Here is an 18,085-nt window from a genome sequence, read left to right as displayed (position 1 = left end):
AATCTTCTAAATTTCAAATAGAGCTAGGAGAATTTATGATATTTATATCAAATGATGAAGTTTTTTGTTGAAAAGAACCATGAGAACGGTATCATGTTATTTCAACGAATATAATCTGTTCATTTTGACCTGTTGAAGAGATAAATTCTGATAAATACCCTCTGATATAGTGCATTTATTAAAATTCGAGTAAATTGTTGGGGTTTTTTTTAAGTGCATCTCATTATTACTATCATAATTAGCATCATTTCCATTTTTATTACTGGTAAAAGGGCACAGCATACTTCTGAAAGACATGATTTGTATTATATTTCAATTCATAATTAGAATCATATTAGATCCAATATAATTGATTTACACACAGTCATCTACGTATTACTTAAAAAAGCTTTGACATTCAGAGTTTATCATTTACAAATATCGATAATTATTTTGTTGTTGAAGAATCAAACCCAAGTAATTAATTACCTACTTCAACAGTAATCAAACCTGCATGAATAATGATTGTTTGACCATAGCCCTCGGAAGCCGACCAAAATTAAAGATAAAATAAAATGAGAAGATATGACAAGAAACAGAGCAAAAACGTAAAACAGTAAAATAAACCTGGTTGATTTCATAGCAACAAGGGTTCAATATATACACTACATAAATTACTGAGTGAGGCGAGTTTACCATAACAATTATTTATCTATCTATCTATCTATCTATCTATCTATCTATCTATCTATCTATCTATCTATCTATTTATTTATTTATTTATTTATTTATTTATTTATTTATTTATTTATTTATTTATTTATTTATTTATTTATTTATTTATTTATTCTATTTATTTATTCTATTTATTTATTCTATTTATTTATTTATTTATTTATTTATTTATTTATTTATTTATTTATTTATTTATTTATTTATTTATTTATTTATTTATTTATTTATTTATTTGTTTTCTTTATTTGATACTGAAGGGTAGGCTTGTTCAGTTATGTAAAACTGCTTTACAAAGGCGCCCTGCATTTTCAATAACAAATAACTCAACATCATAGCAATTCCTTGCATGTAATATACAAATAATGAATGTTTATGAGTGCAATGGACAGAATACTTCATAAGGTGAAAGATGAAATGATCGATTCAACGAGGCGTAGCCGAGTTGAATGGATCATTATTTCATCTTTCACCGAATGAAGTATTCTGTCCATTGCACGAATGAAAAAACATTCATTATTTGGTTTATATGACAACTAAAAAATGATTTCCCCCCCCCCCCCTCCATATGAAATACATGAATTTCGATGCAAAACATGCTCATGCAGTGCGAGTTCGGTCTGTTGCAGTGATTTTTACGTCATTACAACATGCGCACTGCTGGTGCATGAGCTGCATGCAAAGAGCTGCAGTCTCGGTGCGCGAGTGCAATGGACAAAATCGAATGGATCCAAAATTGCACGATGAATGGATACAAAATTGCACGGTTGATGACGTCATTGCAAAATGGGCTGAATGAACGATATCAAACAACCAATCAAATCGCAAGGATCTATCTAGGTGTCATATAACATATAATTAAGTAAAAATAGAATTCATTACATACATATAGAGTGAATCAACAAGTATTATGTAATCATTGTATCATCAAGTTATTCCAGTGCTATTGCATGTATGACAGTCAGAACTTTAGTGATTTTCAATGTTTTTTAATGCATGGAGGGACGTGCATTTTTTTTTTTTTTTTTTTTTTTTTTACAGTGGAGCGAATTAAATAAGACGGCAGCAACATATTCAAACTTTCTTTTATAATCCTTCCTTGGGCAGGGTATTCGAAGGGGACATTGTTCAGACTTCAGAGTATCGTGTTTATAAGTTAGTACGTTTGCAGATAAGTGGTTCCAGATAGGCTGGGCTAAATCGTTTTGTATTTTGAAAGCAAGAACACAACATTGATACTTAATACGTTTGCCATTTGAGTGTAGCCAACAATTCATGTTGGGGAGTAAGATAATCCTTATTCAGAATTATTCAGGTATACTTATTCTGCAGTTTTTGTCTTTTCTTGGTTTTTGCAGAGCTTCCCCAAGATGTGCATCAATAATCAATGTAAGGTAAAATCATGGCAAACTATAAATTCTTAAGAATCCTAGGTGGAAGGAATTGTTTGATTCTCTAGCTTATACAACCTATCGTGCAAGATATTTTAAAAATGATACTACATACAGGTTATCCCCACGTCATGCCAGAGTCAAGTGTTACACCCAAGTATTTGATGATATTTACATTTTCTATGGGTTCATTTCTATATTTTATCTTTAAAACATAATTTTTCAGTCTTTTCCTATGACCAAAAGCCATGACTTTTATCTTTCTTGGATGCAAATGTATATCGTTATTACAGGTTGTGCCAATAGACCAGTTCGTAGTTACTTCAGGGACAATTTTGGTCAAATGACCTTTTAAAACTTTCATTATGATAGGCAGATTTCAAAGCAAGATATTACGTAAGCTTGCCTTACATAGCAGGATGAATAGATTGAATAGACCAGGTGACTAGAATAGCACACCAATGAACCCTTTATGAAGGTATTTGTCGCATTCCTACTTTGAATGCATATCATAGCTGCATGTTGCACAATGTACTTGGCAAACTGTGAAATACCAGTCGTTCGTGGACGCATTTTTTTTTTGTGGATGTAAATGAAAACCACAATTCAAAAGAATATATAAATAATCAAGACATCAAAGTTGGTGCTTGTCTCATTAGATTTTAAACCACCATGTCACTTTAGTACAAATGACCTTCCTCTGATCATGCGTATAATCTTTTTGATCATGCGCAGAAAGGAACTACGAACTGGCTTATTACAGATAACATCAAAATCACTTTGCAGATTTTTTTTAACCTCCTTAGATAATACATCATAACAGAACAGAGCAGTATCATCTGACAAATTTTGGAATTAACATTCAAATTCAAGTTACATATATAATTGATAAAAATACAAAATATTAATGGACCAAATACGGATCCCTGTGGGACGCCCGATCTAATTTTTACACTTTCACTGATACAATTATTTACTAGACAGATTGTCTCCTGTTTGTTATATACGCTTTCATCCAAGCATATTCGTTACCCTTAATTCCATAATAATTCCATAAAACTTCAGTTTTCCAAGATTGAAATTGTGTGGATAACAATTAGTGCGTTGGAAGTTGTGACGAGCGCTAAATGAATTGCATCGTCCTGAAATTAAATGTTGCTGCTGCTCTTTATGTATGTAAGGCAAAATATATTTCACGAACCTCTTTTGGTAAACATTCTACATTGATTCCCTTTTTTGTTTGGTTTTGTTTTAAGGGTCAAGGGCGGCGTCAAGATATTTCATTGAGGAGGGGGGTGCACATGACGTGAGTTACTCCACCCAGAGTTATTCCTTCATACTCTGAATCGTTCTTTCTTCCTTGCTCTCTTTATTTTATCTCTTTTTGGGGCTTCTTTACTTTGAGAGTCATATGAGGAAACTGACTCCTGTCCTGCCCCCCCCCCTCATGTGGTGGCAACCCTGTCTACACAGAAAAAGAGGGAAAGAGAGAGAGTGAGAGAGAGTGAGAAAAAAAAACTTTGAATATAATATATATATATATATATATATATATATATATATATATATATATATATATATATATATTAATATAAAGTATTAAATTTAAATTTACAGTGAAAATCGAAGAAATTTTATGATGACGAAAATAATAGATATGACTGGTTGCCCAAGATAAAAGACATCTATTATCAATTATTCTTAGCGCGGACTGCCTGGAACTGTGAAAAGAGATATTCGGTGCTGTCAATTGGAGGGTACTTGCTTGTCCCGTCAGTACATTCAATTATTACGTCATTATCCGGGTAGCCAAAAAAGATCAGGGACTGGCGATCATGGTTAAGTTCCATTTGATCACTTTGGATAGCGACCCGATGTTTCTGTAAGAGAGGACAAATAAAACAAGTTTATTTGGTATTCTTACGTCGTAAACTTTTGGGTAAATGTTTGATTACGAAATTAGTTTTGATCTCTCTGATGTCGTTTAAAGCTAATGGATGAAAACAAAGAATGCTATTTGAATATGATGAAAAGCATTGGCGTACAGATGGAGGCATGAACCCCCCCCCAAAAAAAAAAAAAAAATAATAATAATAATAATAAATAAAAAAAAATAAAAAAAATAAAAAAAATCACGACCTGAAAAGGAGAAAAGGGAGAAAAAAAAAATAGATGGAATCTGATACCTTTTTTAAATGTATATAAACATCTACAAAAACCTAAATTTTGTATTACATAAAAAGGTCAAAATTTTCACTCGCTCGCTTAGCTCGCTCGCAACTTTCTAGAAATTCTACCTCACACGCAATTCCTGGCCCCTCGATTTCTTTCTTCTTCTTTTGTCTGATTATGCTTCTGATGTAAAGTGTTTTGCATGACTACAGAGCACATAAATTGGTCCAAGTTAAAAATTGGTTATGTAAACAAATCTATTAACCAAGTGATATTAAAACAAGAAAGCATTGACGGGTTCATTCTGGAGCAGGGGCCGAATGCTTTCAGTAATTTATCGCAAAGGGTGGGGGACAAACAAACAGTTTTACAGGGAAATGTCAAGAGAGAGAGAGAGAGAGATTAGTGGGTGTGTGTTAGAGAGAGGGGTGAGAGGTGGAGAGACCGAGAGAGAGAGAAATAGTAGGTATTGAAAGCGGGGGGGGGGTGATAAAATCCATTACTAGCCGGAAGAGTACCTCTTCCAAGGGATATGATAAGTGCAACTATAATGACTATTATTGCCTCTGCTTTAGCTCAAGCTGCCGCTTCGAGCGCTCAGTGCATTCAAGGAATTAAGGCCAGGGGCCCGTTTTATAAAGAGTTGCAACTACCATGGTAACCTTGATTTAGATTGGCTGCTGAGCCCTGTTGCCATGGTAGTTGCCATAATTGCAAAGGTACAACAGTTGTAACTCTTTATGAAACGGACCCCTGGTACCTATTCGCCTCATCAGGTGGGTGTTTCATAAAGCTGTTCGTAAAGTTACGAACGACTTTACGAACGACTGGAACATGTTCTTAGGTCATAAACTATTAGGGATATCACATAGCATAAGAAAGGATCACCAGTCGCTCGTAAAGTCATTCGTATCTTACGAACAGCTTTATGAAACACCCACCTGGGTTGAACTCGGAACAATGACGAGAAAATCAAACTTACTGTCGCGACCAGTATATCTGACGTCCATCTCTGCATTAGATCTCCAATGTTAACAACCACAGTGCCCTCTATCGGTGGTGTCGGTACCCAATTGTTGTCAACATTTTTCACCTGAAAGAAATCGCGGTATTAAAAAGACCCACGTCATCATTCATTCATCATACATAATATACAGTAAAATGACACCATGGATTTGTAGGACATTGTTAAAGGCCTATAATGTGAACGGTTGCATGTCCAGCAAGAATATGCTTTCTCCCAAACATCGGTCAGGTCGCGGAATAACGTAATCCGCTCTTTCGTAATAATAAAAACAACCTGATTTCCGAACGGAATAGCTTAATTGCCATATAGAAAAAAAGATATCCCTAATGATAAATATCTTTAAAATCAGATTTCAAGATGTTACCCGATATTACTTTTTAAAAATGAGAGAATTCGGTTTACGCACCCCCCCCCCCCCCCCCCCCCCCCCATCGACGCGAGCAAAGCCATAACGCTAAGTTGTGCAACGACAAAAAGCCAACGAGGTTGATTCATCTGTTTAAGACATCGGTTCAAGACATTCGGTTCCGTGTGACATTCATCTGTTCAAGACAACTCGTTTCCGAGTGTCTTATATCGTTCATGATGTCTATCGGGGCGTTGCAAGAAACTTTAGATGAATTGCAAGTCCATTTTCGGTCCCTAGATAAATTACATATCTTGCAATTAATTGTAAATTTGTGACTGATTATTGATCTTCTTCTTGCAATGGAGTGTAATCTGATTTCCTACCTAAATAAAAATTGATCTATTGATTGTAAAATAACACAGAAAATTTGCAATCGATTGCAAATATTTTCTTGCAACACCCCCCCCCCCCCCTATGTCGAATATACCCAAAGAAATATTGATTTCACATTTTCACTTTAAAAAGTTGTATCCCTTATTCACATTCTTAAAAATCGAATTTCCCTCGGTTCCGAGTGTATTATAAGTATAAAAGGAATTTTCACTCAACGATGTACGGAGAATTCACGAACGCAATAATTAAAATGCCATATTTTATGACAACAAACAGCTGGACTTGGAGGTCTTTGCCGAAAATTTGTGAACCGGAGCAGGAGTTAAGGATTCAGTTGCAGAGCTGACGAAAAGTCAAGGACTCATCTGCTGTTTTGATTCACCAATTTTCGACAAAGACGTTTTGTCATGACAGGCATTCGACAATGCAATGGATGATTTCAAGTACGGTGTTGATATCTGGTGTTGGTGTTGTGACAACACCAACACCAGCAACAACATCGTACTTAAAATCAGGCTGGTGTTGGGATTGACCTCGGAAAATATGACGTATTTCCGGCAGTTCGTGTTGAGGGATGGTGTTGAATGTCGTCTGCTGAACCCAGCACTGCGGCTGGTGTTGACGATCTACGTGCAATTTCCCCATCCTCCAACACCAACCCCCAGGGATTGGGAAAATCATGATTTCAAGTTCGATGTTGGTGTTGGTGTTGGCAATCTCAAGCTCGTGAACAGCCCGAACAGGCGGTGAACACGATGAAACATCCCCGTAAAATTAGCTTTTACAGTTAAGATGAGTACAAATCATTTGAGCTTTATATATTTTGATGAAGAATAGTGTTCACTCTTTCGAATTCTTGAATTGATTAAAGCATTTATATTCTGTACGATGAGAATTTCATGCATTTCTCTCCGATTTCATTTTCGTCGTCGATACTTCTCGCGTGAAGTTGAGTTGATTTAGCAGCGCAGCGCAGAGGCGTTAAGTCAATTTGCTATCGATAACGTAATCCGTATCGTTCCTCTGAACCCAGCTCGATGTTGGGGCTCGGTTCAGCGGCATTTTTACGCTCTCAACACCAATACCAACACTGAACACCGAACTTGAAATCACCCAATATCTGTTCTTGAATCCTCCGTACATCGCTATGCAAAAACCTTTCCTGTCAGCCTACCTCGAGACCGGGATTGTTCTGTATGAGGAGTGTAATGCCTCCATAGTCAGAATGCTCTCCGCAACGGAGTTGACCCTCTTTTATTTCTACACCCTCCAGGGAGGGGTAATACGCACTCCTCAGGGTGGTGTGACTCTTTGATGTTCCCGCCAATTTGAATTTGTCCTGGAAGAAGTGCGGGTCCTAAAGAAACAGAATGGGAGAAAAGAATGCTTTTTTGAAATACCGGTTAAGGATTACTAACCGCCCTTTCACATGGTAAAAAAAGGATCGTAATTTGAATGATGATTCCAGTGAAAAATAAGGCTAATGATGAACATTAATCACGTGTGAAACCGAATTAGAACATGATTAGAATCACGAACGCTGATCACAGTCATGATTACAATAGCAATCATCATTACAATGATGATTCAAGATTCACGTGTGAAAAGGCCCTATGATTAGTATCGGAAGTTATTGCTTAAAGGAATGGTCCAGGCTGGAGATATTTATATCTCAATATATAGAGTAAAATTTACAAAGAAAAATGCTGAAAACACCAGAGTTTAGAATGTAGAACGTCCAGCTTCCAGTATCTTTTTCTATTTTTTTAATATAGAAAACTCTTTATTTTAAATATTGAAGGGTTGAACATTATCATTTTGACATCCTTGTTAAAAAGCATCATAGATTTTTGTTCAGGACAGTCAAATGCTCTACATAATTATGTATATCTTTGAAAATACCTATATTCTATGAAAACAGAAACAGCGTCATGCAACACTATGAAATATCACCATTATATTGTGATCATCAACACCACATAATCATCACGATCGTCTTTATCATCACCATCACAATCATAATCATCGTCGTAGTCATCACTATCAGCATCATCATCACCACCATTAGTATCAATGGTCGTAGTCGACCTCGTCGTCACAATCACCGTCAAAACTACCACCACCACCAGCGTCATCATCATCATCATCATCATCATCACCATCATCACTATCGTAACCATCATCATACTCATCGTCATCATCGTAATCATCATCATTGCCATTGTCATCGTCACCATCATCATCGTCGTTGTCATGGTAACAATAAACTTACTTGGAGTTTTAAGCCTCTGGCCATGACCTCCATCACTCTAATATTAAGGGGAACCATCGCGTTGAAGAGCTCGATCAGAGACGATTTAAACTCTGGTAGGGCGTTCTCTGGAAACGTCTACATCGAAAGAAAGGTGATTTCGTGAGGGCAGAATGGCAAATGCGTTAAAGATGATGAGGGGAGCAGGGAGGGAGGTGTGAAGAGGGTAGAGGGCTGACTGAGATAGAAGAGAGAGAGAAATGGGAAAAGAGAGGGAGAGAGAGGGGGGAGTTGTGGAGACAGACAAAGAGATGGACATAAAAAATTGTACTTTTGAATAACTGCGATAGATTAAATAAGATGAATGATAAACTATTTTTAATAAGGACCATCGCCTCCCCCCCCCCCCATTCCGTCATGGCCCTGGGGAGCGGGGTGCTACGTGTGTTATTTTTCAAAGGCAGCACCCCTTGGTAATGTTAGGAATGGTCAATGGCCAAAATGAAACAAAGACGCCCTACATTTTTTTAAAATGAAAACCTTTTTTCTTGGTTTTTGTTCTTGTTTTTGCTATTCAATATTTAAACCAGCACCCCCTGTAAAAAAAAAATCGTTCCCTGCGTACCGCCCTATGTTAACGCTCTACCACGTATATTACCTTTTCTCCGGCCGCTGGACAATAGTTGAACACTTCTTTCAGATCTTTGAAAAGTACATCCGGATTCGTCCTGAAAATTAAAGAGAAAATGTATAATTACTTGAAATTTTCAATAGAATGCAAATATAATTTTTGAGTGACTTATTAACAGAACATGAAACTGATACAAGGTTTAAGCCTGGGTTCAGAAGCATCTATAAGTAAGAAGTATAATTTACTAAAAAAATAGAATGCGAATTGAAAGTCCAAAAATTGGATTACTACTCACTCAAATATTTCAGGTGAATTAATGCGAAACATATTACTTCATTTTGAAGTTAAATCAAATGGAAAGAAAATTAACCTAAATTTGCTTGACCTTCATCACCAGCTTCTACTTCTTTTATTTAAGTTACTTGGCTTCGTCTTCTTCATTATCTTCTTCGTCTTCATCATCTTCTTCTTCTTTATCATATTCTTCTTCTTCTCCTTCTCCTCCTCCTTCTTCTTCTTCATCATCATCATCATCTTATTCTTCTTCTTTTTCTTCTTCTCCTTCTTCTTCTTCATCATATTTTGTTCTTCATCATCATCATATTCTTCTTCATCATCATAATCTTCTTCACCTTTTTCTTCTGCTCTCTCATGTCTGTTTCCTTTTCTCTTTTCATCCTCCTCCTTTCTTACCTTTCCTCTTCCATCCGTTGGTATCCGTGGTTTGTTCCCGTTGGTCCAGCATATTTGTGTTTTTCTTCCCCGGGTAATGAGTAGAATTTCATGGAGGAAGAATAGGCATCTTTAATCTAAATATATAAGAAGGAGAATGAAAAGCCAATTTGTCGAAGTTATGGTGTTTCTGAAGGAACCATACTGTCACCACTGTTGTTTTTCCCGGGTTACTTTACCAATTCAATATCGAACCCATTGTGGCTCAGTGGATAAATCTCCGGACTTTGAACCACAAGGTCCGGGCTTCAAATCACCATTTGCGGCGGAAGCCAAACAATTTAGGGGGGGGGGGTCACCTGAAATTTTGTGATGGACGCAGGCAAAAAAAAATTACAAGCAAAAAAACACAAATTTTAGGGGGGACCAGAAACTTTTTAGGGGGTCCACCGGAATTTAGGGGGGACGCAGGAAGCAAAATTGACAAGCCAAAAAAAAAGGTTATCAACTAAAAATTTAGGTGGGGACCGTCCCCCCACGTCAAATTTAGGGGGGGGACCTCTTCCGCCGCCTATGCAAATCACACCGCAGCACTCGCGTCCTTTGGCAAGGCGTTGTCACTTTCCACCCAGGTGTAGTAAATGGGTACACGGTAGGAAAGAATTCTTTGAATGCTCAAGCGTCCGATCAGGGTAGCCGTGCTGAAGCCAGGGTAATAGTAAGCGCTATATTGTTATCATCATCATCATCATCATCATCATCATCATCATCATCATCATAATCATTATCATCATTATCAATATTATCACATGATCATTTTAATACCATTCGAGTGCTCCGAGATCAAAGTAATGCACATATATCAAACAACCCTATATTATCTTAATGTAGTTTATATCAAAATATGCATACTAATAAAGTCGGGAAACCAACCAATGTTCCAAACAAAGTTATACCCTTACCTTTTGAACTGGAATCCCGACGTTCTTCAAGTACATGAACCCGATGGTAGTAAGAGCTTGATGAACTTCATCAATAAGCTTCTGAAACCTTTCTGGATCTGGGCTCTCACGATCCAGACTGTAAGCTGAAAAATCAATTAGAGGCACTTTGTCCATCCTGCCCAAAGCAGGTCAGAGTATATTCGTCCGAAGTGAGTGCCTTTTTGCCAGTAAGTGATTCGATTCTACCCAAGGTTTGACGAAGAAATTGTTTGTGACACGATTCTCGGTCGGAAGTCCCCGGATTGACGGTTCAATAACAGATCGACCAATCTAGTTATAACGCTTTTCCCCAATGACATACCATCGGTCGGTTTGAAATCGGTTTCGTTACATGTTGTGGATGACCCGGTCAAGAACAACGGTCAAGTTCGATGAGTGCGTACGTGTAGCGTCCTTTCAAAAAATCTGGAATTTCGCTCATGGAGGGTGTCAAGTTTTAAGCTACAAAATCTCACGAAAACCTATATATTGCTACTCTGCGGAGGATCAAACCTACCCCCCCCCCCCCCAATACAGTGATGTAACAAATTAACGGACAGGGGGCAGCTTCCCCCCCCCCCCCAAGCTCCCGGCGGGTTCCATCTGGTAAATACAAAAACGGGAAATGGAGAAAAGGAAGGAAAAAGAAAGAAAGAAAGAAAGAAAGAAAGAAAGAAAGAAAGAAAGAAAGAAAGAAAGAAAGAAAGAAAGAAAGAAAGAAAGAAAGAAAGAAAGAAAGAAAGAAAGAAAGAAAGAAAGAAAGAAAGAAAGAAAGAAAGAAAGAAAGAAAGAAAGTAAGAAAGAAAGAAAGGAAGGGGAAGGAAAGGGAAAAGGAAAACTAAAACATAACAAGGGAAAATGAATAAAGCGGAAAAAGGAAGGAAAGAAGAACATACTAGAAAGAACAAAATTATCCTGAAAGACTAATACATTAATTCGCATGATTAGTAAGACAGGGAAATAAATTAAAAGATGACAAAATGGCACGGGAAAGAATCGTGGGAAGGGGGATAAGGGAAAACAAAAGCGGGCAATGAAGGTAGAATGGAATGAGCTTAAGTGGAAAACGATGGGAAGAAAAGAACAAAAAAAGAGAAGAACTAACATGACCGGGATGACGATGATTTAAAATAAAGAACGGGAAGAAAGATTGATGACATATAACATTGTGTATGAAGCGTATAAAGCTTGCTATATTTTATGCAATAACAGGTCTCAATCGGGGCAATAAAAATCCTTAGCTGGGGCAGCTCGACATATCCCCTATATGCTTTATAATGTCCCAACCTTAGTAAATCTTTATGCTATAGCAAGCCATAAAAAGCCTCTTAATCTTTACTTTGGCTAATTCTCCAAAGCTACCGGGGACTCTGCCCCAGACCCCATGTAGTAGGGCTCTTCATCTGTATTTTGTAAAGGGCCCTATATAACTCCCCCCCCCCTATATGGACCCGTCCTGCATTAAGCTTTATGTTGAAGCACTAACGTACGAAGGTGCTTGTTTCACAGCCGAGGGGAAATAAAAGAAAGCAAAGGACGGAACGAAATGAAATGAATGAAAAACAATAAGATAAACAAAATTTGCTGAAAAGAATGTAAAATCTATAACATAATCAGAATTCCATTTCAAAGGGCCATAAATTTTCTGACTTGCATCGCTCGCAGGCAACTTTCTACAATTTTTTCCCACAATATCTATGTAGTTCCCTCAAAATAGTATGTTTATTACGCAACTGAGTTGAAGTAATGTGTTGTGTAAAAGCTATGACCCCATAAGTTCTACAACCATGAACAAAAAAGAAAAACGAAAAGCGTAAAATATGACGTTATTTTATAAATATTATGTCTAAATCTATCTCAAAGATAGATAGTCGTGTGAAGGAGCTTTTTTTCTCGCTCGCTTCGCTCGCTCAGGACTTATATAACCGAGTTTTTGCCACACGCGCCATATACTGTGCCCCAACTTTTTTTTACTCATCACGTTAATGCGTCCTAATTCTCGCGCACAATCATTAAAATATCCCTTTTACGGCGGCGTATAGACAAATAAAAACAAGCGAAAGGGAAAGAAAGAATGGTGAAATATAATATCATTTTCTAAATATTTTGTCAAAATTTGATCTTTTTAGAGGCTCGCAACCTTTTTTTCTAATAATAAATGTTGCTCGATACGCGAGATCTGCCCCCAATATGTTTGCCTCATTACGCCACTGTCAATTGAAACCACGACCCTGGCCTGTTACGTCCCTGCAGTAAAGGTCTGCAGCAGAGTTTTAACGGCTATAATTTTACTGCAAAGGCATTTAAACACAAATTCTTTGCAGTTCTTTTTTTAATTATTATTGTAAACAGTCTCTGATAAAGTTATTTCCTCCAACTTGAAAACAGGAAGAAATGTCTGTATAGGGGGGCACTTTATTCCGTTTGAACGAAGCAATGAGTTTAATCGCCACAAAAAAAAAGAGACAAGTGCACAACAGGCGAAGGAATCCCAAGTTTCTACAATTTACCGCCATTATTTATGGTTTATGAATTATTGATTCATATTCTTGTCAAAACATATAGGCCTTTGGACTTTATACCTCGATCAAATATTGACATTATCGACATCATATAACATATTATAGGTTCATTAAGTTCATTTTCCACATTCGTGAGTGTTCGTACATAATTTATGTAGGAAATGACAAAACATCAGAATAGAAAGCATGGTACGGTACGAACAATACATAAACTACTTTGACCGAAAATTAATCTCGTAACCATTCAAGATTTTAAAAAAATGTTGGGCAGCATAAGTGTCCACGCAACAATTGGATAAAACTTTATCCAATTCTGGGTAGTTTTAAACCAATAGTGTACTTTGGGTGAAAACTACACAGTATTGGTTGAAAACTACCCAGAGTTGGATAATTGTTTAAACCAATTGTTGTGCAGACAGTATGTTGCCTAACCTTTAAGGGCTTATTATATTCACTCGCATTCGTAATCACTCGCGTCGCGTTGGTAATCACACGCGTTTTTTATTTTTGGCGATTTTTTTTTCATTTCGGTGCGATTTTTTTTCTAACGGTGTCTTCAATGGGACAAACACGCTGGGAAAATAAAATGAAATTGAAATTCGAGTTTCGTTTTAAGCCGGCAAGTGCCTTAAATAAGATGTACTCGACTACTGTTTTAACATAACAAACAAGCAAATCAGCCATGTGGCTCAACTAACTTAGAATAGATCCGGACTTCTACTGTGTCTTATACGAGGACTCCGAGTCGGAACTTGCCATATCTGCCACATCGATATTACATCGTATCATTCCCATATGCGGACATGCCTGCATGCAATGGCCCCAAGGCGGCCGGACCCGGCCGCGGTCGGACACGACATGCATCGGTAGCATGGAGCAAGCTAACGTGAGTCGAGCTGAGTTAGATCCCACGTTATATATGAGGCGCCGATTGTACCAATATTATATAGAACAATTATTTGTTATATAGTCATTATTCATTGAATAATAACTATTATTTATATATAATTTACATTCTATTTGTAAATAATTACTATTATATAAAATAACATTTCTAATTATTTATATATAATTCCAAGTAATACTTCATTATTTGTAAATAATAATAGTTCGACATTCTATTATCTATAAATAATGATTATTTGTTTTTCATTATTTATAAATACTGATTATTTGTTTTTCATTATTTGTAAATAATGGTTATTTGTATATAAATTACGATTATTTGTATATAATGGCAAACTGTAAAAATCGTTTATAAATAATGATTATTTATAAATAATGGGATATTCAAACAAAAATATTATTTATAAATAATGAAACACGATGAATTTTCATTATTTATAAATAATGGGAAACTCAACAAATTATTTATAAATAAAGAAATGTGCACTGGCATTGTTAATAGATAATTATCATTTACAAATAATAGAAAACTCGACAAACTTATTTATAAATAATAAAAAAACGAATTGCAATTATTCATAAATAATGAAGTATGCAGTGTCATTATCTATAAATAATGAAACACAAAAATTATTATTTATTGATAATGAAAAACAAATAATCATTATTTATAAATAATGGAATGTCGAACTATTATTATTTACAAGTAATGAAGTATTACTTGGAATTATATATAAATAATTAGAAATGTTATTTTATATAATAGTAATTATTTACAAATAGAATGTAAATTATATATAAATAATAGTTATTATTTAATGAATAATGATTATATAACAAATAATTGTTCTATATAATATTGGTACAATCGGCGCCTCATATATAACGTGGGATCTAACTCAGCTCGACTCACGTTAGCTTGCTCCATGCTACCGATGCACGTCGTGTCCGACCGCGGCCGGGTCCGGCCGCCTTGGGGCCATTGCATGCAGGCATGTCCGCATATGGGAATGATACGATGTAATATCGATGTGGCAGATATGGCAAGTTCCGACTCGGAGTCCTCGTATAAGACACAGTAGAAGTCCGGATCTATTCTAAGTTAGTTGAGCCACATGGCTGATTTGCTTGTTTGTTATGTTAAAACAGTAGTCGAGTAGGCCTACATTTTATTTTAAGGCACTTAATTGCCGGCTTAAAACGAAACTCGAATTTCAATTTCATTTTATTTTCCCTGCATGTCTGTCCCATTGAAGACACCGTTAAAAAAAAAATCGCACCGAAATAAAAAAAAATCGCCAAAAATTCAAAACGCGAGTGATTACGAACCCGCACGCGACGCGAGTGATTATAAACTGCCCCTTTAAGAGTGTAGCCAGTTGCACAATTAATAATATATGTGATTCAATTTTTTGGAATCGATATAATATTCAATTAATATTCAGTCTAAAAAAATTATCTCACTTAACACGGATCTTGAGTTGTACACATAAATTCTTAGGAAAATATTCATTTACGCGTACCATAAAATATAAATTGTATTTCCATCATGGCCATATGGTTCCATACGACAAAAGGTCTGTTCTTTTAGCAGTAATTTGGGTTGAACTATTATGATAAAATAACACGGCTCATAAACTTAATCATACGCATGGCCCCTTCTTAATCGGGGAATTAGGGGTGGTTGATGACAAATTGCACTCTATTTAATTTCATTTCCAATCAATCAAAGACAATTCAGTCCTTTTAATATCGAGGGTGACATGAGACCTCAAAATGCCAAAAATAAATAAATAAAATGTGGAAGATGCAGGGAAAGGATTCACGTACAAATGCTTAATTTACAGACTGAGAAGGACCGATTTGGTATTTAATCCCTAATGGATCTTGGGACACTTCTCTCAAATCAGTTTCCCCAGTGTTAACTTAACACCCAAGGAAGGGGGTATCCCCCCTCCTTCCACTCTCACTTCCTCTCCCCCATCTCTCTCTGAGGGTGAAATTCAAATTTTGGAAGTGTTACATCGATTTCTACACTTTACTTCATTTGCGCTACAAACACCTAACATCACTGAGGGTGAAATTCAAATTTTGGAAGTGTTACATCGATTTCTACACTTTACTTCATTTGCGCTACAAACACCTAACATCAACACTAACACTGGATTTTAATCACGGTTTACGTCATCAACACTTTACACCAACACTTACACCGAACTTGAGTAACAAGTTTACCTTCAGCACATTGATTTCCGAGATGCCAGAAAAGATACAAAAAGGGTAGACCAGTTTTCTGAATACCACAACCGGTCTTCAAGTAAATTTAGTTGGCCTAGTTCTCAGTTGAATACAATGTGGGCTAAACCCATTTGGTCTACTACCAATTGTGTTCTATTTGTTGTTCCGTCTACCCTACTTGGTCTTTAACCAACTAGTTTATAATTCTCATTGATACCCAGTTAGTCTGACTCCCACTTGGTCTACTTATTATTTTTACTTTATCAAACATAAATTTGGTTCATAACCGTGGAAACTATTAAGTGGCGTTTAATAAGGTAGATTAGATCATATTCGCAGAGCCATTAGACTGAATTAATGGTTCACTGCAAAAACGCCGGTGTTGATTTCGCCAGTCCGGTAACTATATTGGAAAACACCAGAAGAGTTGAAACACCATTCTGCATGCTTTAGGTTAGGTTAACACCAGATAGGCATTTAAACAACACTACTCAGCCAATATTGGTTTGATTCTTAATTGGTTAATTGTTTCAACACTTTCGTGGTGTTTCCGATATAGATACTGGGTTGGTGTTAAAATCAACACCGGTGTTTTGCCGTGTAAATGGGCGAAATGGCAGTCAGACCAAATGCTTAATAGATTTTGTCTTTCCGTTAATGCCCACAATCATTATATTGATTATTATAGCATATGAACGTCAAGTTTGACTTGACCTAGATGGACTAGTTGGACAAGACCATGTCGGATGTAACCAAACAGATAGTAGATTAAGGGTCTTTTTCACACGAGAATCTTGAATCATCATTGTAATGATGATTGCAATTCGTTTTTAGAATCATCGGACCTTTCACACGTTCACTCAATAAGTGATTTATTGAAATCGAACCTGAGCGATGGCGGTATGTGTCCTTGGTGACTTGTCAATCAAAGCACTGCATCGCAAATACAATACACTTCATTTTTTTTTTTTTCGTGATGGTCACGTAAGCTCCGCCCCTAAAAGACATTTTGGAGGTCAAGCGTTTCAGACGTAAAATTCGTACCGTAATTTGAGTGAAATTTAACTGGAATTCACCTCCGGAGTAGCATTTGAATTAGTTATTGTGATTAGCGTTCGTGATTCTAGTTTGGTTTCACACGTGCTAAAAACTCGTCATTGGAATAAATTTTCACTGGAATCATTCAAATTAGAATTTTGGTACCGTGTGAAAGGGCGGAAAGTTGGCTTAAAAATTAATTTTACCAAAGAGGCGGTGAAGGAAGCATAACAAAACAAGACAAAGAATAGCCACAAGATAAAAAAATAAAATAACAGACACACAAAGAAAGCTAAAAGAATGGCCAACATTTTTGCGGTGCAAAATTACTATTTTATCAAAGCTCGCTCAGAATATTTCTGATTATACAAAATATATTAACACATGGAGGGCAGCAACAACTTTAAGGTCAAGTCCACCCCAGAAAAATGTGGATTTGAATCAATTAGAGAAAAATTAAACAAGCCTAACGCTGAAAGTGTCATCAAATCGGATATAAAATAAGTTATGCCATATTAAAGTTTTTTTTTTCACAAAACAGTTATATGCACAACTCAGTGATATGCAAATGAGAGATTCGATGATGTCCCTCACTCACTATTTCTTTAACTTTTTATTGTGTTTGATTTCTACAATATTTCCTTCTTTTACAAATTTGACCATGAGGACCAACTTGACTGAACCATAAAATGTTAAAATTATGGTAATTACAAATGTTCAGGGAGGAATAACACTCTTTCATGACAATGAGGAGAAAATAAGAATTTTTCATGCTTCGTATAATAAAATACAAAAGAAATA

At 36.2% G+C, this 18,085-nt stretch overlaps 1 protein-coding gene across 1 annotated transcript; it reads right to left on the bottom strand.

The window, feature by feature from the left end:
* Positions 1-1,276: 1,276 nt before the first annotated feature.
* On the bottom strand, positions 1,277-10,759 carry LOC129282949 (uncharacterized). The gene is made up of 7 exons (XM_064114849.1): positions 10,560-10,759; positions 9,619-9,734; positions 8,953-9,022; positions 8,316-8,432; positions 7,218-7,400; positions 5,257-5,367; positions 1,277-3,982 (listed from the first exon to the last, which is right to left on the bottom strand). Exons 1-7 carry the CDS (start codon positions 10,713-10,715, stop codon positions 3,794-3,796), a joined length of 942 nt encoding a protein of 313 aa, XP_063970919.1. The 5' UTR covers positions 10,716-10,759; the 3' UTR covers positions 1,277-3,793.
* Between the last annotated feature and the right edge of the window lie 7,326 nt (positions 10,760-18,085).

Source organism: Lytechinus pictus, unplaced genomic scaffold (genome assembly GCF_037042905.1).
Source record: "Lytechinus pictus isolate F3 Inbred unplaced genomic scaffold, Lp3.0 scaffold_20, whole genome shotgun sequence".
NCBI lineage: Eukaryota > Metazoa > Echinodermata > Echinoidea > Temnopleuroida > Toxopneustidae > Lytechinus > Lytechinus pictus.
Note: the sequence above shows the minus strand (reverse complement) of the source record. Positions and strands in the feature narration are given on the sequence as shown.

Coding starts and splice junctions, on each gene's coding strand:
- LOC129282949 (XM_064114849.1), bottom strand. CDS start 10,715: ATGGACAAAGTGCCTCTAATTGATTTTTCAGCTTACAGTCTGGATCGT. Junction 9,023..9,618: donor CAACGGATGGAAGAGGAAAG/GTAAGAAAGGAG, acceptor TTTAATTTTCAG/GACGAATCCGGATGTACTTT. Junction 7,401..8,315: donor CCAGAGGCTTAAAACTCCAA/GTAAGTTTATTG, acceptor CTGTTTCTTTAG/GACCCGCACTTCTTCCAGGA.